The following is a 22,326-nucleotide window of genomic DNA, read 5'->3' as shown; positions in this document are numbered from 1 at the left end:
GCTTCACCTTCCAACAGGACAACGACCCTAAGCACACAGCCAAGACAATGCAGGAGTAGCTTCCGGACAAGGCTCTGAATGTCCTTGAGTGGCCCAGCCAGAGCCCGGACTTGAACCCAATCGAACATCTCTGGAGAGACCTGAAAATAGCTGTGCAGCGACGATCCCTATCCAACCTGACAGAGCTTGAGGATCTGCAGAGAAGAATGGGAGATACTCCCCAAATACAGGTGTGCTAAGCTTGTAGCGTCATACCCAAGAAGACTCGAGGCTGTAATCGCTGACAAAGGTGCTTCAACAAGGTACTGAGTAAAGGGTCTGAATACTTATGTAAATATGATAGTTTATTTTAAATACATTTGCAAAAATGTCTAAAAACCTGTTTTTGCTTTGTCATTATGGGGTATTGTGTGTAGATTGAGGAAAAACATGTTTTTAAATAGATTTTAGAATAAGGCTGTAAAGTAATACTGTGTGGGGGGGAAATCAAGGGGTCTGAATACTTTCCGAACCCACTATATACATAAATAGTTTGCAATATCTGTTTTACATGTTTTATTAACAAAACACTTAAATTAAAACATGTCATTATCTAACGTAAGTGTTTTTCCTGGTGGTTAAGGCAGGGGACAGGAAAGACAATTTTCGTAGGATGACCCGAATGGCAAGTCCAACTATACAGGGAGAAACAAAAGCCTTTTGAACACTGACGTGCTTCGACTGGCTGCTTTGTACTTTTATAAGGACATTACTTTTATTTTCCCATGTAAAAAAGACAAACACAAAACTTTGGGGTTTCACATAGCATACCTTAACAGGAAGAGACAAGACAAGCCTTAGAGAGACGCCAACTAAAAGGTAGGTATTAGATGTTTTCCTAAAAACCTTAATGTGATGAGAGCTTAGTGTAAGCCACAGGCGACCTTCGAGGGAATAGAGGGGCTGTTTAAGTACTGGGACAATTCACCTCACTGCAGTAGAAGCCATATTCTACTTTCAGCAGAGGTGCTACCGAAGCTTAGATCAGTAATATAATTTGTATAGAAATACATGATAGATGTGTGACTAGGGGCATGCAGGTGTCAAGTTTTGATACAAATTTGACCTTAACTTCTACCTTGTCTTAACTTCAAGGGTTTGAAGTCTTCACTTTTTTCCCTTTCCCTCCTGCTTTGGCTTTTCCTCCCTTGGAGTATTTGGCTTCCAGGTCAGACAGGAAAGAGTTAAAATTCTGCTCTCTGGACTTATGCTTTTGCTGTTAACGAGACAAAAATAAACACCATTAATGCCTTACCTGAACCCCTAAAACAGTCACCAGTTAAGATCTTGGTTGTGTGATTCAACTTACCTTTAACATCATTACAAGACTGTCATCAGCATCATTGAGTCCCATCTCTCTCTGCATCTCCTCAGCTTCTTGTCTTTCTTCATCAGCCTGGAAGGAAATAACAACAAAGTATTCTCACAAATGTGAACTAAAAAAATTACCAACAGAGGAAGTGAGTGTGTACAAGTATTTGTATAAAGCACACTGTACCTTCTGTCTGCGTGTTTTCTTTTTCCTGGTGCTCTCCTGGGTGAATGCAGGGTAGGCCGTGAGCTCCCCTGCCTGGATGGCTGTCTGTATAAGGGCTGTGATCCTGGGCTCGTCCTCCTGAGAGCAGCACAGGGCTGAGGCCATGATGGCGTCCATGTCCCCATGGTGCTGCAGGTAAATCTGCATCACATCCTGCCTCTCCTCCTCCGTGCCTTTGTACTTCCTCTCAAACTCCTGGATGTCCTTCAATGTGATCTAATGAAGGAGAGATGGTTGTTAGAACACATTCTAATTGTGACATTATACTGGGTGTTTGTTATTTGCTTCCAGTTGGATAAAGAAAGTCAAGAAGCTGGGGAGATACAGAGGAAGATGGTACTGGATGATGCTGATGACAGTCTTGTAATGATTAAGATACATTACTCAAAATTACACACGTCTAGTGACTATTTTATGGCTAAGGTATGAAAAAGAAAAGTTCTCTCAGGAGAGCCTAAAAAGTAAATACGGTGAAGATGTTAATCAGCTTTAGATAGTTATATAGTTAGGCTACCTTAGGGAACAGCAACCTCCAGTACTCCTCCCAGCATTGGTCCTGCTGCAGTGAGTCAGATTCCTCAGCCACAAGTCCCTGCTCATCATACACTGCCCTCTGCTCCTTGTCACTCAACACAGCATATAACTTCCCAAGCACCTGAAAGAAAGGGGCTAGGTAAATACAGTTAAATACAACTCAGATTTGAGTAGGTGTTTTAGTTGACACTTTCCCACCTGAAATTTTTCTGTTGCCTGCAGGTCTTCGGGAGCACGATCTGGGTGAACCCTGAGCGACACCTTGTAGTAGCTGTGTCGGATCTCTGAGTCTGTCGCTTCCTTGGAGACGCCCAGCACCCCATAGAGGCTTGAGGTGTTGAACAGTGCTTGACACTGGTCGAGAAGCCCCATCCCTATCTGTCAACTTTAGGTTAAAAGGGAAATCTGCGATTGAAACTATGAAATGACACATCGAATCATGTAGTAACCAAAAAAAGTGTTCAACAAATCTAAATATATTTAATCTTTGAGATTCTTCAAAGTAGCCACCCTTTGCCTTGATGACAGCTTTGCACATTCTTGGCATTCTCTCAACAAGCTTCATGAGATAGTCACCTAGAATGCATTTCAATTAACAGGTATGCCTTCTTAAAAGTTAATTTGTGGAATTTCTTTCCTTTGCGTTTGAGACAAATCATTTGTCTTGTGACAAGGTAGACCAAGTCCATATTATGGCGTGAACAGCTCAAATAAGCAAAGAGAAATGACATTCCATCATTACTTTAAGACATGAAGGTCAGCCAATGCGGAACATTCAAGAACATTGAAAATGTATTCAAGTGCAGTCGCAAAAACTATCAAGTGCTATGATGAAACTGGCTCTCATGAGGACCGCCACAGGAAAGGAAGACCCAGAGTTACCTCTGCTGCAGAGGATAAGTTCATTAGAGTTACCAGCTTCAGAAATTGCAGCCCAAATAAATGCTTCACAGAGTTCAAGTAACAGACACATCTCAACATTAGCTGTTCAGAAGAGACTGCGTGAATCAGGCCTTCATGGTCGAATTTCTGCAGAGAAACCACTACTAAAGGTCACCAATAAAAAGAAGAGACTTGCCTGGCCTCCACAATCACCCGACCTCAAAACAATTGAGATGGTTTGGGATGAGTTGGACCTCAAAGTGAAGGAAAAGCAGCTAACAAGTGCTCAGCATATGTGGGAACTCCTTCAAGACTGTTGGAAAAGCATTCCAGGTGAAGCTGGTTGAGAGAATGCCAAGATTGTGCAAAACTGTCATCAAGGCAAGGGTGGCTACTTTGTTTAACACTTGTTTGGTTACTACATGATTCCATCTTTAAAAATATATATATTTCACCTTTCTTTAACCAGGTAGACCAGTTGAGAACAAGTTCTCATTTACAACTGTGACCTGGCCAAGATAAAGCAGTGTGACAAAAACAACAACACAGAGTTACATATGGGATAAACAAACGTACAGTCAATAACACAATAGAAAAATCTATGTACAGTGTGTGCAAATGTAGTAAGATTAGGGAGGTTAGGCAATAAAGGCAAAATAATTACAATTTAGCATTAACACTAGAGTGATAGATGTGCAGATGATGATGTGCAAGTAGAGATACTGGGGTGCAAAATAGTAAAAAAAAAAAGTGTTGATGTCTTCACTATTATCCTACAATGTAGAAAATAGTTCAAAATAAAGAAAAACTTGAATGAGTAGGTGTGTCCAAACTTTTGACTGGTACTGTATATACAGTTGAAGTCGTAAGTTTACATACACTTAGGTTGGAGTCATTAAAATGTGTTTTCAACCACTCCCCAAATTTCTTGTTAACAAACTATAGTTTTGGCAAGTCGGTTAGGACATCTACTTTGTGCATGTCACAAGTAATTTTTCCAACAATTGTTTACAGACAGATTATTTCACTTATAATTCACTGTATCACAATTCCGGTTGGTCAATGGTTTACATACACTAACTTGACTGTGCCTTTAAACAGCTTGGAAAATTCCAGAAAATGATGTCATGGTTTTAGAAGCTTCTGATAGGCTAATTGACATCATTTGAGTCAATTGGAGGTGTACCTGTGGATGTATTTCAAGGCCTACCTTCAAACTCAGTGCCTCTTTGCTTGACATCATGGGAAAATCAAAAGAAATCTGCCAAGACCTCAGAAAAACAATTTAGACCTTCACAAGTCTGGTTCATCCTTGGGAGCAATTTCCAAACGCCTGAAAGAACCACGTTCATCTGTACAAACAACAGCAAGCAAGTATAAACACCATGGGACCACGCAGCCGTCATACCGCTCAGGAAGGAAACGCGTTCTGTCTCCTAGAGATGAACGTACTTTGGTGTGAAAAGTGCAAATCAATCCCAGAACAACAGCAAAGGGCCTTTGTGTAGATGCTGCAGGAAACAGGTACAAAAGTATCGATATCCACAGTAAAACAAGTCCTATATCGACATAACCTGAAAGGCTGTTCGGCAAGGAAGAAGCCACTGCTCCAAAACCGCCATTAAAAAAGCCAGACTACAGTTTGCAACTGCACATGGGGACAAAGATCGTACTTTTTGGAGAAATGTCCTCTGGTCTGATGAAACAAAAATAGAACTGTTTGGCCTTAATGACCATTGTTATGTTTGGAGTAAAAAGGGGGACGCTTGCAAGCCGAAGAATACCATCCCAACCTTGAAGCACGGGGGTGGCATCATGTTGTGGGGGTGCTTTGTTGCAGGAGGGACTGGTGCACTTCACAAAATAGATGGCATCCTGAGGGAGGAAAATTATGTGGATATATTTAAGCAACATCTCAAGACAATTGAAGTTAAAGCTTGGTCGCAAATGGGTCTTCCAAATGGACAATGACCCCAAGCATACTTCCATAGTTGTGGCAAAATGGCTTAAGGACAGCAAAGTCAAGGTATTGGAGTGGCCATCAAAGCTCTGACCTCAATCCTATAGATAATGTGTGGGAAAAGGGTGTGCGAGCAAGGAGGCCTACAAACCTGTCTCAGTTACACCAGCTCTGTCAGGAGGAATGGGCCAAAATTCACCCAACTTATTGTGGGAAGCTTGTGGAAGGCTACCCAAAACGTTTGACCCAAGTTAAACAATTTAAAGGCAATGCTACCAAATATTAATTGAGTGTATGTAAACTTCTGACCCACTGGCAATGTGATGAAATAAATAAAAGCTGAAATAAATCACTCTACTATTATTCTGACATTTCACATTCTTAAAATAAAGTGGTGATCCTAACTGACCTAAGACAGGGAATGTCTACTAGGATTAAATGTCAGGAATTGTGAAAAACGGAGTTTAAATGTATTTGGCTAAGATGTAAACTTCTGACTTCAACTGTGTGTATATATATATATATATATATAAATAACACTAAGGGCTGGAGAAATGTAACCACATAACGTTATAGCCAATGATTCTTGAAGAATATAACTTATAAATCACTCATGAGCTTAGTTCAACTGCCATACACCGTCAGAATCCAAAATACAATATTGTTTTACTCCATTGTTTGTAAGCAATGACATTTTAGGCTAACACTGTATAGCCTCAAAACATGATTAACACTGCAATTGTATTCCCATGGATGTTCAGTCCTTGTAGCTACTGTATGTATGCATAGCTAGTTTTGACCATGAATTTTGAGTGGTTCGCTTACGTACATGACTACATTGCTCAGCCCTCTTGTTTACCAAAACAGTGAAATGTCACCCCTTTGTTTTTTTTTTTTTAACGCAGTGCAGAAAGCCCCTGTAAATTATTTCAAAACAATTATTGTCTGCATACATTATTCATAGCGTTATTTGTAATAGCGTTTTAAAACCTCTACCTACCTCGAAATCTTCTTCTTTATCAAAATGGTGGATATCTGGTTGAAAGCTTCACTTGCTTTGTTTACAAAATTTGGCGCGCTGTGCTGTCAACGGAGTGTACGTAGCGTCAACGCACCTCTCTTGGTCACGTTTTTCAGCGTATGTTACATTTGTGTGGCTTTCACGAGTTACCACAGCCACAAAGTCTATCGTAAAAATAATGAAAAACGTGTTTAATATGTCATAATTTATGGTTAGTGTTAGGCATACAGTTAGCAGTGTGGTGAAGGTTAGGTTTCAAATCTCATTTTAAGAAGATACATTTAAAAATGGGCGGGGTAACTAGTGACGACCCATTTGTGTCAATAATTTTAGGCACAGGTTGATGAACACCCATTCTGTCTGTTGAAGCAGGTACAGTGATCTAACGAGTGGAAGGATGGTCGGGCACAGCATCACAGTGCTAGCTGTGCCACAAGAGATTCTGGGTTCGTGTGAGTCCAGGCTCTGTCGTATGAAACGCCGTTTGGGTCTTAAAGCACGTGGTCAAAACGCGATTGGTGCGGCTGGCTTCCGGGTTAAACGGGCATGGTGTCAAGAAGCAGTGCAGCTTGGTTATGTGGTGTTTTGGAGGACGCACGGCTTTCCCGAGTCCGTACGGGGGTGGCAGCGATGAGGCAAAACTGTAACTGCCAATTGGATACCACGAAATTTGGGAGAAAAAGTAGTAAAAAAAAACAGTGACTTAAAGAGCGACTTCGCCTACAAAACTTCTCGTTCTGAAAATGGCCTATGTGGAATCGATATGAGTCAGAAACATTTATTCTAGTGTCAAAATTGACTACAAAGTGTAAATAGGTAAATGTTGGTCATAAAGTCATTCTTGTCCAAAACTGAGATTGATAGGAAGAAAAAAATGTAACTGAATGAAGGATATCCTAACAGTTTTCCTTGGTCCCAAGTAATCATCAATTCGGAGTAGCTGCAGGCGATGCCATTGTAAAGCCCAGGGTCAATTTTGTTTGATATTTGTCGGTGTTATCCGGGATCCTTGGGACATACCTATCCTAACCATCCCTTACCATTTTAAATGTCAACTTCAATGGGGTAGGTACTCCCCCCCCAAGTACCCCGGATGGCATGGACCGTTCGATATCCCTATGGGGCTAGTTAGGGACGATAAGTCAATTATATAATGTACATGGGACAATATTTTAAAAAGGTCAACTGTGCCAAATTTCAATGACCTAAAAACATCAAACCAGAAATTCATATATTAATTTAAATAATTGAATTAGACAACTAAAAGTTGTGCAACATTAAAATATTGTCCCATTTACATTGTGCAATTTATTGACAGTCCCTAACTATCCCCAGAGATAGGCTATCCAAAGTCCAAACAACTTTGCCACTATCGCACACCAGCCGGCTGAAGCTAACTGGCAATATAATTTGGCTACCTGTTCCCACCTTCAAACACACACAAGAGACACCCACATCAAACCACACCCAAAAACCAACTCAAGTTTGAATTCAGTCATGGCCGCTAGCATTTCTTAATGAGGTCAAATCAGGAAGTGCAGTGATCTCTCAATCATTATTGCCTCTATATCAATAATATTGTTATCGAAAGTATTTTAAATCATGTTCTTTAGATTTGAGATATTTTTTATGATACATTTATGATCTTTAGTCTTACTCTTTAGTTTTGTAGCAATCATCCAAGTAGCCTAGAGATAAATAAATGCAAGTTAGTATAGGGTAGGTGTGTGTTGATCTCTCAATTTGTTTTCTTAACTAACTAAGCAAAGAGACAAGTCAACCAAAAGAGGATAGTGATGAATGTTGATACCAGGATACAGATACCTAATGTGTGTTTATTGGTGTATTTGAAGTATAGCACAATAATACATCAACGACAATGAAGCTAGTCGCTAACAAATGTTATCTACTTCATGCGAAAGCAGAACACAAGATACACATTGACTTTGCGCTAAGCATCAATAGATTACCCTATCTGTTTCAAGCCTGTAGAATATTGAAACAAAACAATGCAGCACTAAATATATACTGTAGGTTCTTGCCATAAGTTCTCTCTCCCCATTGCAAAGTATAATCAAATCTCTATCTGCTTCTGTTGCATATTTTTTGGCACGGTCTTCACTGAAAATTTGTATTAATCAAAAACGTATATCCTCCTTTGTACTCAGTCGCACAATTAGTACCTGGACAACTGGCACATCATCAACAACTATGAACAAAAAGACAAAAAGCACAGGTTACTGAAATGGAATGAATTTTGCTGGTGTGCAGTCGCCCCTCTGCTACTTCTACCCAATCCATGAGTACCAGTGTTCAAATGTGACCACTCTTCAGAGGGTGTACCACATTTCTTAACAGTCTCCCTCATAGTAGAATGACTTTGTCATGGTAAGTCTTTGTAAATCACCTCTTTGTTTAGTCCAATGCTGCTGCAGACTGAGACTAGGAGTGGGCAGCAGCTCAGCACTCCTTCCTGGTTCTTACTGTCTTGCTGCTGTACTTTATGGGGATCCCCCAGCGTCTCATTAGATAGACATCAAATATGTAGGCCACCCCAGGCTCCAGGCCTCCGATCACGGCTGTCGTGACAGCCCGTCGAGGGTTGAGCTCCTGGAAGTATTTACACAGGACCCTCTCAGTGTCCGACCGTGACTCAGGCCCCAGGCAGGGTGCCGTGCCTCCCTTCTTCCCCCCCCCCTTACCCAGCCTCTGGCGGTACACGCAGTAAAGGCTCCTCTCCTCTGTGCCCATCCAGGCCAGGGTGACAGATTTACAGCTCCTGAGCCTGTTGAAAGACTTTATCTGCAGAGTGGAGGGGAGCGAAGGTATCCCTTGACGATGGTAAGTGGAGGACGCCTGCATCTTAACAGAGGCCTTCAGCACTCCTGTAGCAGCTTGTCTGGGAGCCGCCGTTCCCGCTTTCTCCAAGTGGATGAGGTAGGAAGGGCTGCCCTGGAGCCAGATCTGAGCCAGGTTTTCTCCCACAGCCTGGGAGCTCAGCTCTTTGCCCTTGCTGGAAACGGTGACGTTGATCTTCTCACTGCTTCCGCAGCTCTGTAGAGTGAGCAGGCCACTCTGTTGCCAGCCCCGGGGGCGGAAGCTAAAGAACTCCCCAGAGGTTGAGCCTCCATCCCGGAAGGTCACCCACTGGAGCTCCCCTTCCCTAAGTGGTGTGATAGCTGGTCGGGCCTCCTCGTGTGTTTGAGCGAATGTTCCAGTATATGCTGCACTGGTTCCATTTAGCCTGTCAATCAAAAATACGTCAAAGTAGTATTGCGTGTCAGGGACGAGCTCAGAGACAGTGCACACGCTCTCTGTTCCCTTACAAGCACATTGGAGATGACCATAGTCGTCACGGAGCGCAGCGGGTGACCGAAGCTCAGTGTCAGCATCCCACTGCTGCCACCACCAGTCTTTGAGAATCGGCCACACAGTTACTTTCCTCTGTTTGTTCTTCTTCTCCCTTTTCTTATCTTTCTCCCGCTCCTTCCTGATGCCCTCCTGGGCGGCACAAAGGTTGCGGTAGTTATGTTTGCGATTGACGAGGACACAGTAGTCATAGCTGCGTTGGGTGTGCAGCCTTTTGAGGGAGGCACTGGGGGCCCAGCTGAGGGTGACACTGGTCATTCCTACACCCAGGGTGTGGACACGGGAGTCAGAGGGAAGCTGTGGGAAGGCCCAGGAGGTCCCAGAGCCCTCATGGAGGTACACAGTAGCCCTGGTGTCCTGGTCCTTGGACCGCAGCCTGAGGATGTAGATAGATGCTGGGGCGTACGAAGGACCTGTGTACGTGTTCATGGCGTTGCCAGTGTAGGTGTGTATCTTGGCTTCAGTTCCAGGTCCTCTCCACCACACCTCTGGCATACTCTTCTTGGTACTCCCTGTGCAGAAAACACTGTTAAGCCACACGTCATGAAAATTCTGCCTCATACATGCACAGTGCCACACACAGACTTACACTAACTAGACAGAACATACTCTCACACCCATTGAATATAGTCTTACAGTTCAATATGTATCTTGATTACTTTTAATTCATACAGTACTCAACTATAATCAATGAAGTGCTAAAAAGATTTTACCTTATTCATATGAACCCCTTTTCACCATAAGCATTTATAGTTTCTCCTGACATAAAGGGGAACGGCACCTGCTGATTTGGCCTAGTTTTTAGGCTTGCGCCTCAAGAAATGCTGGCGGCATTGAGTCACTGATGTGATCTTTCTGTCCGGTTTTGCGTCCCCTTTGGCTCGTGCGGTGGGAAAGAACTTTGTGGGCTTTACTCCGCCTTGTCTCAGGGTACTAAGTTAGTGATATCACTTTGGTGCGGGCTGTGCTTTGGCAAAGTGGGTAGGGTTATACCCTGCCTGGTTGACCCTGTCTGAAGGGGCCACAGTTTCCTCAGACCCCCCGCAGTCTCCAGTATCAATGCTACAGTAGTCTATGTGCTGGGGGCAAGGGTCAGTCTGTCCTATCTGGTGTAATTCTCCTGTCTTATCTGGTGTCTTGTGTGATCTTAGGTATGCTCCCTCTAATTCTCCCATCTCTCACCGGACGCCCTGCCTTGTACCGGACCTGCTGTTTTGACCCCCCCCCCCAATCTACCGCACCTGCTGTCTCGACCTCTGAATGCTCAGCTATGAAAAGCCAACTGACATTTACTCCTGAGGTGCTGACCTGTTGCACCCTCTATAACCACTGGGATTATTATTTGACCCTGCTAGTCATCTATGAACATTTGAACATCTTGAAGAACGATCTGGCATTAATAGCCATGTACTCTTATAATCTCCACCCGGCACAGCCAGACGAGGACTGTCCATCCCGCAGAGCCTGGTTCCTCTCTAGGTTTCTGTGTAAGTTCCTGCCTTTCTTGGGAGGTTTTCCTAACCACTGTGCTTCTACATCGGCATTGCTTGCTCTGTGTTTTTAGGCTGGGTTTCTGTATAAGCACTTTGTGACAACTGATGATGTAATAAGGGCTTATAAATAAATGTGATTGATGACAGCAATGGCAGAAGCAAAACATGAGTTGGCTTGGAGGTGTCGTTTGATGTGGGTGTATCCTTTCCACCACCAAGACACCCATCTGACAGAACCTTGCCCGCAGCCGTTTCCCCCAAACTCAATCACAACAAACCTCCTGCAGGTTGAGTTCAATAACTACAGGCAGATGTATGGTCAGATGCTGGAGGAAGTTGAATAGGTCAGTGTCCTACAGAGTGACATGGGAAGAATGCAATTGCTGAATTTATGTAGATATTCTAAACTAAGAGTTTTGATCATTTTCAAATGTAGTAACAGGCCCATGTAGAATAAACAACCCTTCAGATAATAAATAAAACATTCAGAGTACAGATTATTGTATGGGACAATATACAAACCTTACTGAGGAAGATCATTTGAAAAATAAAATTGAGTAAATGTATGCATCGGTTCTCAATTTTGTTATTTGTTGTGAAAATCAAATTTGACAGATTTTTAAGGTTGTCATTAGATTTGGGGTGAGATGGGGTCGGCAGCGGGTGTCCCCGCTGAAAAAGTTTTAATACCACTGCCATAGAAGCAGTGTTCAGCTAACATAACAATGTGCACCTTTCATTGTCATTCCCAGGCGATACAGATACTGTGCCAATTGGTATTTTGTTTGGTGGCAATGGGGCTACCTTGGCAAACATGTCAAGTATGGTCATACCTTCCTGTGTGTTGTACTGTATATAACAGGAGTTCCCTGGTCACAGTGCAGAATACACAAGGTTTCTCTCTCCCCATATTGACTGATAGCATTCAATAACAAACAAAAAAGACAATACAAATAAGTTGTGTCCAGTTACATTTTAATGCTGAGTGCCAGGTCTCCATTCAAAAACATCAGTATCAAGCCTGTCTGTCAGTCTGGACTTCATCACATAATCTTGCAAGTCTACATGTGCTGGCTCCATATATGTTTCTGTGAACACATAGGTAACATCTGACACACAAAAGGGTACTATGTAGAAGTTTGAACAGGTCAGACTAAACCTACGTGAGTCTGGTCTTGCCATCGACGACCGTTGGTGAGCAGGCAAGAGGTGAGGCGAGGTCTTTGCCAGAGCCCCGTTGATGGGCATAGCAGCATAGATCAGCTCCTGGCCCCTTATCAAAGATACTGGTTGGTCACACACACACACACACACACACACACAATTACATTATCAATGGTGGTTATGACTAGCCTGGTGGAACCAACCTGATCACTGCGTTCACCTTTCTATTTCACTTCAGATATCATAAAATGTGAAGTGAAGTAGAATGATGAACACAGCGATCAGGCTGGTTCCACCAGGCTAGGTTATGCCCTGGACACTACATGCATCTAAGAATGAGAAAATAAGCAACAAATAATATCAGTTTACATAAATCATGTTTCACAATTGGGTTATCAAATGTATCAAAGTAATGAAATGGTTTACCTTCTGTATGTGTACAGAAGGTGACCCTGTGAAAGCAGTTGCCGCCAATAGGTGAAGGTTGCTAACCAGATACTTGCCAACATGTGATTGACTGTTCCATTCATAGGAATGCTCACAGCCAGGGCATGTCTGCATGATGCTGATGAGGGCCCCCTTGTTGGTCTTCTCTATGCTGTATGATTGGCTGTAAACTGGACAGCTCTCGAACAACTGTAGAAGGCAATCTTATGAGGTGGTGTTGACAGGGTGGGCCTGTGACAGCCAAGTAGTACATTGCATTTTGTTCTAAAGAAAAGACAAAGCTTTTTGCTAATGCACTTAACCAAAATGTCTCTACTAAATGTATTTGCTTGGCTGGGGAATTAGTCTACTAGTTTATCCAGCAGTGTATTTTTTAATACAACTTTTCACATAACACACATTCCCTGTCGTCATTGATGAAGCCGACTGTGTCATCAGTGCAGTAACTCGGGCACTATCAGAGGCCTCATGATGGCGTGTCCTTTTCATCGTTGAGGGAGAATGTCAACAGAGGTGTCACATGACACAACTTTATTATGAGGTCTTACTTTACAAGCTGTGAAAATAACAAGTGAACTAAATTATTTTTGGAGGTCTCTAAACCATTGCAATCACATTGCTGGACATGTTATGATACCCACCTTTGCTCCTTTTGGTAGGTCCATTCATGACCAGGGGATCAGTCTGGCACCCAACTGTGCACTTTATCTAACAGAAAAACAGGGTCAACGATTATCATCATCCCTCAATTATAAACAGAGCTCGAAAAATAACGTAATTTCATTTCTATGTTTTACAGATGTAAACTGACTGACACAAGATTGGATCATTTTCAGGGCAGTGACGCCGTTACACTATGCAACCAACTATGACATATTTTTCTATGGCCCTGGGTTGAGTTTGTTGCTGCTAGTCACTACACTGTTGTCAGACATGAGTTAGCTAGTACCACCATAACTAGCTGCATTCAGTATCTATTTGTGCCCTACATAAGTTGCATCTCGCCTCGGAGGCTAATGTGACAGTTTCGTCTAAATTACACTAATTTAGAGCTGCATAGAAATATGACGACATTGTTAAAGTACGCAAATAATTATTAGGAAACAACTTTGCCATATTATGATGTCATCAAATTTACTTTAGAGAGATGCCAATGTTGTCATTACTGTTACTAGAAAAGTTCGTCAAAGATAGCTAGCAATGCTAACGTTACCTAGCTAAAATATGGTGCTTTCCTCAATCTTAGTTGGCTGGCTATCTGGTGACATCAGAATCATTACAAAAGGTGTTGCTACTAATTATTTGCCTTCTTTTGAAATGTTATCGTGTTTCCAAGCCAAATCCGAGTTGTATTGAGGTAGGCTAACGTTAGCTTGGTACCTAACTAGTTAGCTAAAGTCAGCTATACTAGCGATCACAGTGATAATGACGATCTAAATATACATCACCAGCAGTCTATGGTCTAGCTACCGGTATACTCACCACCACTGGAGACCGCAATAAACTCCAACCACCTATTCCGCGTGATAGGGTCCTTCCGCAGGGCATGCAAACCATAGTTGTTGGCTGTGCAATCCGTATTGGGCTTTTCACGCCGTGATCCTTTGAACGCGTTGAGGGCGATGAAATAATGAAGCGACGTGGGCAGAGGGGTGATGTGCACATGGAGCTTGGAAAAAGGGGGAATGATATGTTGACGTCGTAATCCAAACCCAACCTTAATTTACTCGTTGTGAAGCGCGGAGGTTCCAAACTCCGTTTTAGACGATACTGACTTTATTACCAAATGTATCCAATTACACCTTTTAGTCAATTTTGACACTAGAATAAATGTTTCTGACATCAATGACACACATACTGTTTTCAAAGGGATTCGTTGGTTTTAGGGGCAGTTACTTTTTATTATGGAAATGAAAGGGTTCCAAATGTTACACAATCAAACTGAATAATTTAGGCAGAGTTTGGGAAGCCTTGGGTTCACATACTGAATGATTTACACTGAGTGTACAAAACATTAGGAACGGCTTCATAGTATTGAGTTTACACCCCCCTTTGCCCTCATAAAAAGACTCATGTTTTGTACACTCAGTGTCTGTGTCTCTGTTAACTTCATGAAGCTGTCTGTCCATCTAGAATACCCACTGATGTTAACTAAGCAGGCTGGTGAGGTTCATGGAGGATGTTCATTGTTGGCATAAAAAGGCTACTTTTGTGTTTAATTGATGCACAACCGTAGATTATTATAACATATAAATGAATGTAGTTATGTAGCTTAGATTTATCTGTTCTCTATTTTGTCACTCAAGTTATATCTTTGCAACTCTTGAAGAGATTTTCACCAGATATGCTCTATTTCGGGTTTCACTTAGCCCATAGCATCACAAATAAAAACCGCAGAGTCTGATCTTGGGCATGAATATGATACATTTTCAATGGAATGTTAAAGGTCTGACTTATGCTGAATTTCAGTTTATACTGTACAGGGTAGAACTTGCATGACGTTCTATACAAACCTATCTATTTCGCTCTCAGTATGTGTCTTATTTGAAATGGCAAATGTTTTAACTCTCTCATTCTCAAGTACTGGCAATACTTCAGTCTAATCTTTCTTACATTCAGGAAAAAAAGTGTGGCATTTAGATATATTACTGTCCTTCTTGCTTTGAAATTAAAGAAAGCAAAAGGTAAAATGCTTGGAAAGATTGTCCAGTGATATACTAAACCGGTTTTATTCAGTATCCTGGGCTCAGTACTGTGTGTGTAAGAGAGAGGGAGAGAGGAAAACAGAGATGTGGAAAGAGAGAACAAGACCAATGGAATGATTAAGTCTCTCCTATCTTGTAGACATTTATGACCAGGGTTAGTCTTTTAATGGCCACTATGTCAAAAATAAATGTCTCCAGTTTGAATTGGATTGTGGTGTAATGAAACCGAATTGATATGAATAGGAATTACATGTGAGAGGGTGTTGTGTGTAATTGCTTTTATTGTCTATCAGTGTTTCACACTCACAGTGCAGACTTTTAGGCGGTTTGTCCTTCAGGGTTCGGGCTTCAAGGGTCCACTCGATGGGGAGGTCACAGGGACTGACGGTCACAGACATCATCGCAACCTTCTTCTTCAGTGTGAAGTACAGCCTGCACGAAGATAGGCACCACACAAAAAAGGGATTCCACTTCAAATGTTTTCATGCATTTTTTGTCCCACACTTAGAAAGGTACTGTAACATGTAGCCACTAAAGCATTTAATAAATGTATAAAATATCTATCAGCTTTTTTCTCCATACACTGATAAACCCATAAAGTTAACAAGGAGAGGTCAACTAACAATCTGTGATGAGCTTCCATGGACCTGCGCTGTACAGATAGAGATCTCTTTGCTCACATCTCCACATTAGACCCACCATATCTCTCTACTTAGACATTATAGTCTCCTACAAGCTTATTGTTCATCTTCACAATATAATTAGATTTAAACTCACCAACTGACCATTACATCATTATCACCGACTGATTCTGACATCATTATTTGATCATCTTTATACTGTCACCAACATCACTCATCAAGGTGAGTCATTCAATATCGAGACATAACATAATTGACCTCTATGTTATCATAGCCTCCAGAATATTTACTCTGCCCTTTGAAAAGTATCGTCCTTCTTTTACATGTATGTTCTGGATCAACTGGTACTGTGCTGCTGTTTGTCAACAGCTGTGCCATGCTAAAGTTATGACGGGTAATACTTGGTTTAATTGATTGATTAATTAGAATCATCATTAGCAGATTTTTTTCTCATTTTCTAAAAATGTTGTTTCATTATGCACAAATGCATCAATGGACAGACTGCAGCTCACACGGATGCCTTTATTACAATTTACAGCTCCCAGTGTTAGAGCTCTACAACTGGCACTGATCAGCAGAGCCTGGGCCAAGTGGGCTGCTCTTCCTGCCCATGGGGCCACTGCACTGAACCGCTGCCTTTCCAACGACTAAAGGAATGGCTATTAAGATTAAGGCTGTCATTGTTGTTGCTCAAACCCATGAAGAATTACACAGGAAATCACCATTTAGGTACCTTGTAATTATAACCCTTTGTAGTGACAGTATAAACTTGGACAAAGACAGGATATTAAACAGAGGCCACTTTTAAGTATTTCAATCTATGTCCAGGACATGGAACATAAACATTTAGTGTGCAATACTATCCACCTCCCCTGATGGGGTCTCTGTGCTGTACCTCCGGGTGCGTCCTTTGGGCAGATGTATGGTGGTGACCTTTCCATCAGGCAGCCAGGCGGTGGGGCGGAGTGGCACCTCGTTCTCAGGAGCCAGAGCTGAGTGTCCTTGGGGCCAGGGAATGCCACAGAGGAGAGACACGGCCAGGCAGAGATACCAGGCCATCGCTGCCATCATTCACACTCAGACACCACTATGCCGTCCCCCAGGAACTGAAAGAACAGGGGAAAGGTAAACAGCATCGATCAGTTCCATCACATAGTTCTGCTCCTACCATTCATCAAGTACTAAAGAGGTCTAGTAGCAGATGATTCATTAATATGAGGTAACATTTCCGCAGTTCACACGGAATTATTCATGCAGGAAAGCAAACTTTACTCTGGATCTGTATGGCGCATCTTGACACTTGGTGAAAAATCCATCATTGTACGACTTTCAAAGTGTGAAGTGGATTGCAAATATTACTCAGAAGTGGATTCCTTTGAATTTACTGTATATCTCTATTTATAGTAAGGTAGTTCAAATGGGTTTGTTCTCTAAATATAGGGTATTTTTTCATGGTCTTTACAATCCTTGTTATTGGAGAAAAGCAGCCAATTTACTTTGGATTGACGTAAACAACACCTGGAGGTGCTTTAGTATAATCCAATTGGAATACAGATTCTTTTGACAAAAGCAGACAAAGCTGCAAGAACTTTGAAACCGTTTTCAGATTGGGATGTTTTTTCTTTGCTGTTCTTGCTGTTGTGATGATTTGTAGATATGATTACAGGTCTTGGCTCTTGTCTCCAGAGAGAAAATGCATTCGTTCAAAGTCACAGTCTTCAAAAACGTCCTTTTGTTGGCGCTTGTTTGTCAGCGTCAAGGCTGTGCCCTGCAGATCAGATGACAATCGTACATAGGCACTAGGCAGATGAATCTGAGTCTTGATCAGGCCCTGGGACCTCCAAGTTCCACACCAACAACAGCTGCATCATTACAAAGTATGGAGGATCTCATTATCTCAGTAGAGGAGTGAGCAACCCATAAAGCTTTTACAGAGAGGGAGGGAGATGGGGAGAAAGACAAATGAGAGAGGGAGGGGGAGTGAGAGAGAGTAATGAGAGAAATGAGAGGAGTGTAAGGACATGGGATCCAGAGCAATAGAGAATGAGAGTAAGGGAAGGACATGGGGTCCAGTGTAATAGGGAATGAGAGGAGGGGAAGGACATGGGGTCCAGAGTAATAGAGAATGAGAGGGGGGAGGACATGGGGTCCAGAGTAATAGAGAATGAGAGGAGGGGAAGGACATGGGGTCCAGAGTAATAGAGAATGAGAGGAGGGGAAGGACATGGGGTAGAGTAATAGAGAATGAGAGGAGGGGGAGGACATGGGGAGAGTAATAGAGAAATGAGAGGAGTGGAAGGACATGGGGTCCAGAGCAATAGAGAATGAGAGTAGGGGAAGGACATGGGGTCCAGTGTAATAGGGAATGAGAGGAGGGGAAGGACATGGGGTCCAGAGTAATAGAGAATGAGAGGAGGGGAAGGACATGGGGTCCAGAGTAATAGAGAATGAGAGGGGGGAAGGACATGGGGTCCAGAGTAATAGAGAATGAGAGGAGGGGAAGGACATGGGGTCCAGAGTAATAGAGAATGAGAGGAGGGGAAGGACATGGGGTCCAGAGTAATAGAGAATGAGAGGAGGGGAAGGACATGGGGTCCAGAGTAATAGAGAATGAGAGGAGGGGGAGGACATGGGGTCCAGAGTAATAGAGAATGAGAGGAGGGGAAGGACATGGGGTCCAGAGTAATAGAGAATGAGAGGAGGGGGAGGACATGGGGTCCAGAGTAATAGAGAATGAGAAATGGAGAGAGACTGTGACAGGAAAATAAGAGAAAGTGTGATGGAAGAAGGCACACAAATTAAGCTAAGTGGTGTTTACTACAGCTCCATGTCTAATGGGCTCATAACTGGTGCCACATGCATACTATAAACCAGACCTCTGCCCCCCACCCCCTCTGTCCTCTTCTCTCTCACACACCCCTGCTCTCGCTTTCTCTCTCTGTCTCTCTGTGTCTTTCTCTCTCTCATTCAGACTTGTTTTTTCTCTAAATGTGCCTGCTGATAAAATATGCATACGTCTCCTCAGCAAATTACAGCCAAAAGGATAACCCTTTTAAGTTCCAGAAAAAATCCCCCTTTGGATCCATGTAGAACCCTTTTGGGGTCCAAATAGAATCTTCTGTGGAAAGAGTTAGAACCCAAAACGGTTCTACTTGGAACCAAAAGGGTATTTCCTGGAACAAAAAAAGGGTTGTTCAAAGGGTTCTCCTATGAGGAAGGCCTAAGAACCCTTTTAGGTTCTATACAGCACCTTTTTCTCTAAGAGTGGAGAGAGAGAGAGAGAGAGAGAGAGAGAGAGAGAGAGAGAGAGAGAGAGAGAGAGAGAGAGAACAGCATAGTGATCTTAACCAAAGCTCTCTATAAATACACTGCTTTACACACACGGTCCTCACGGACATTCTCCTGCCACAGGATTGGGGCATTGAGTTTATTATCATGTCTCTCTTTCTTCCTCCATCTCTCATTTCTGTCTCATTTACAGTAAGTCGCTCCTATCTAATTTCTTCCTTTTTGCTTGTTTCGTTAGTTTTTCAGCACTAAATGAACATTTACATAAATCCTTCTACTTTTCTCTTGTATAGCCGCTATCTCTAATCAGCCTTCACTGTGTCTCGGTGCACACAGGCCTGGAGTCAGTTTCAGAGTGCTCAGTCCTACTGTAAGTTATCAGTATAGACATGGTGTCAGATGCCTTCTGTCCTAGACTCAGGGGTCCCATCTGCCTCCTGTGAGTGGGTTGGAGGGACAGATTAAATGGCATGGGGGGGAGGGGGGGTGCATGATATGGCGAGGGGTGGGAGGTGAAGGCTAGGAGGAGCTGGACCATGATAAGATTTTTTACGGCTGTTTTTCTACCCCATTGCTAGTGTTTGAGTGTGTTAGCCTTCTCGCTCGCTCTCCCTCACATCCACCACCCCTTCTTTCTCTCTCTCGCACACACACACACACACATGTGCATGCACACAGATACGCACACACGCTCTTGCTGGATCTTCATTGCATAGGTCCTCTTTCCTTCTGCTATCACTTCCCACTACACATTCACACTTAGCAACTCTTATGGGGAACTAGAGGAACAGACTAAGATACAGGCTGACAGAGAGACACAGAGAACGAGGCAGTCTGACGGACAGAGAGCCAGACAAATTATTAACAGACCACCAGTCATAGTCAAACATTCAATGGTTTAGAGGAAAGCTATATAGAAAATGATGTAAATCAAAATAAGAAGAACAACATAAAAGCTTCACTATCTGCGTCATCTATTTGTCCCACCGACAACAAATGCAAAGTACTCCAAACCCCCACATAGCTTTCTCCAACCTCCTGAGACTGAGAGAAAAAAAGGCTCTGATGTAGAAAACAAGTTTGAATAACATCCAGGCTTGTTTATCGATGTTAACATTTCAAGATGATGCACACACAGGCACTTGACAACGACAACATGCGTGTCCTTACCTCACAGTGCACTCCAGAGCAGAATACGAAGGATGAGAGGAGAGATGGACAAGAGGAGGATGAGAGACGGACGGGAGGAGGAGCTCGAGTCAACACTCAGGTTCTTGTTGGACGCCCCCTTCCCTTCCTTGGGGTTTGCCTCTCTGCTTTAATAGGTGTCTGGCTACCACAGCACAACTCCCAATGTGTGTGTTCAGGTCCCAAGGCACAGTATTGGGTATCTGCAGGTCCCACTCAGTCACACGTGGAGCCTTGCTCTGTACGTGTCCTAGAAGATCTGTGATCGCTATGTGAATGTCAGCCAGTCCGTGAGTAAAGCTTCTATCTCTTCTCCCCTCTTCTCCTCTTCTCCTCTCTTCTCTCCTCTTCTCCTCTCCTCTTTTCTCCTCTTTTTCTCTCCTATTCTCCAGCCCTGTTCAGAGCTCACTGGCAAGTGAGCAGCAAAAGTCGAACAGAGGTAGACACACGTGTGTTGTGTTAATGTGTGTGTGTGGGGGTGTCTGTTCAGACTGAGAGTGACTGAGTGAGTGGGTGAGAGTGAGAGGACGGATGGTGAGGTCGCAGAGTGGGGGTGGTGGTGAAGGGAGTGTGCGGGGGGGGGGTGTCAAGAGCAATGGCAGAGGATGGGGAGAGGGTGATGATACAAAACTTGCCCACATTAACCATTCACTGGAGGATCTGATAAGATCTGTATTGATTATGAACTGGGAGCTTGAGATCACATCTTGTTCTGCCATTTGATTTGGTGCCAAGAGTTTATCTAATTGAATATGAACACAAGAATAATGGCTTAACAGACAGAAGACATGTCAATGAAATACCACTGTGTCCACACCAGCCAGTGACAGTAGCACAACACAGTATAGCGTGGGGCAAGCAATGTCTAAAGCCTGGAACTAGGTTGGAGTGGTGTGGTGTGAGGAGGTACGGAGCCACGTAGGGGACAGGTACATCTCTCAGAGGAGCAAGAAGCACATTGATATCAGTGGCTCTCCAACCCCACCCAGCCTTCCCTCTCATCTCCACACAAAGACACACAATGGAGAGCCTCATGTTGGTACTCTCTGCTCCGGTCTTTAATCAATATCGTTTGCATTGTGTGCTACTCCCCTCTCTTTTCCCTCACCAGGGCTTTTCTGACCCATTCTTTAGCTACTTCAGCAAGGCTATTGAGGAGCTCTGAATGGAGCCAGTTCACCCAGAGGGGGTATTGTCTGTCATTACACTAACCTGAGAGCCCTCTGCAATATGGGGGCTTAAAGCAATACCATCTGCAAATGTATTAATGAGAATATTAATGATCGGAGCAGTATCAAAATCTGTCACCCTTTTAAGGAAGGACCCCTCACTGCTGCTGGACTCTTTCAAAGCTATCAGCTCTCCCCCTATTTCTCCCTCCCTGGCCCACTTTAGAATCCCTCTGAAGTTTTAAAAGTTGAAAATCTGGCAGAGCACGATATAGCTGATGCTTTGAAGGCTAGATTTTGATTGACCTTTGGGGGTTATAGCCTATTTACAACTGACTGCGTGTATATTATATTTATTTCAGTGCTGCTGTTTAGTGGGGGGGAAATGGATCAGCATATCCGAAAGTAATGTCAGGAAAGTATTTCCTGTTCCAGAATCCACCTCTGTCCCCGTTGTATCTGTAAGGTAACTCAGCTTGCCTGCTAGCCTATGACAGGTATACCAGGTCAGACACCCACAAAATGCAGAGCCTCTCTCCATCTCTCATTTTCTCTCTCTTTCTTTGGTGGGGTCTGCACCATCAGAGCTGGCCTGGATATTTCTTTTGATCCTACAGCTTTCCCTCTCTTATATTGCCCTTAATAATTTATCAACAAACTGTCACTGGACTAACTCCATCCGCTGAGAGCGACAAAAACCAAGAGAGAAAATTTCATTTAAATAATTGCATGAAAGAAACTGCACAATTGCCACTTTCATTTATTATTTATGTCTGCTTACAAGTCATGCATAATGCAGGCACCGTCTTTATGACGATCATGTATTAAATGGAATATTTTTAGGGTTGGGGGCTCAGTTGTACGGGACAAACAGCATGGTGACTGTTTG

At 43.0% G+C, this 22,326-nt stretch overlaps 2 protein-coding genes across 10 annotated transcripts; both read right to left on the bottom strand.

The window, feature by feature from the left end:
* Positions 1-540: 540 nt before the first annotated feature.
* Positions 541-6,216, bottom strand: LOC106577057 (dnaJ homolog subfamily C member 9). Of its 3 annotated transcripts, XM_014154763.2 has the most exons (7): positions 5,953-6,216; positions 2,309-2,495; positions 2,091-2,231; positions 1,538-1,792; positions 1,349-1,435; positions 1,118-1,255; positions 541-674 (listed from the first exon to the last, which is right to left on the bottom strand). In XM_014154763.2, exons 2-6 carry the CDS (start codon positions 2,480-2,482, stop codon positions 1,130-1,132), a joined length of 783 nt encoding a protein of 260 aa, XP_014010238.1. In that variant the 5' UTR covers positions 2,483-2,495; positions 5,953-6,216; the 3' UTR covers positions 541-674; positions 1,118-1,129. The 3 variants fall into 3 exon arrangements, with proteins under 3 accessions (XP_014010238.1, XP_045556842.1, XP_014010237.1); XM_045700886.1 differs by having other exon boundaries at positions 541-1,255; XM_014154762.2 differs by lacking the exon at positions 5,953-6,216 and adding an exon at positions 4,203-4,243 and having other exon boundaries at positions 541-1,255.
* Positions 6,217-7,788: 1,572 nt separating this feature from the next.
* Positions 7,789-20,760, bottom strand: LOC106577056 (protein NDNF). 7 transcript variants are annotated; one of them, XM_045700882.1, is made up of 6 exons: positions 13,929-15,452; positions 13,088-13,154; positions 12,846-13,002; positions 12,503-12,635; positions 11,999-12,121; positions 7,789-9,854 (listed from the first exon to the last, which is right to left on the bottom strand). In XM_045700882.1, exons 3-6 carry the CDS (start codon positions 12,933-12,935, stop codon positions 8,434-8,436), a joined length of 1,767 nt encoding a protein of 588 aa, XP_045556838.1. In that variant the 5' UTR covers positions 12,936-13,002; positions 13,088-13,154; positions 13,929-15,452; the 3' UTR covers positions 7,789-8,433. The 7 variants fall into 7 exon arrangements, with proteins under 7 accessions (XP_045556838.1, XP_045556836.1, XP_045556837.1 ...); XM_045700880.1 differs by having other exon boundaries at positions 12,846-12,936; positions 13,089-13,154; XM_045700881.1 differs by lacking the exon at positions 13,929-15,452 and adding an exon at positions 13,660-13,922 and having other exon boundaries at positions 12,846-12,936; positions 13,089-13,154.
* Between the last annotated feature and the right edge of the window lie 1,566 nt (positions 20,761-22,326).

This window comes from Salmo salar, chromosome ssa18 (genome assembly GCF_905237065.1).
Source record: "Salmo salar chromosome ssa18, Ssal_v3.1, whole genome shotgun sequence".
Classification (NCBI taxonomy): domain Eukaryota; kingdom Metazoa; phylum Chordata; class Actinopteri; order Salmoniformes; family Salmonidae; genus Salmo; species Salmo salar.
Note: the sequence above shows the minus strand (reverse complement) of the source record. Positions and strands in the feature narration are given on the sequence as shown.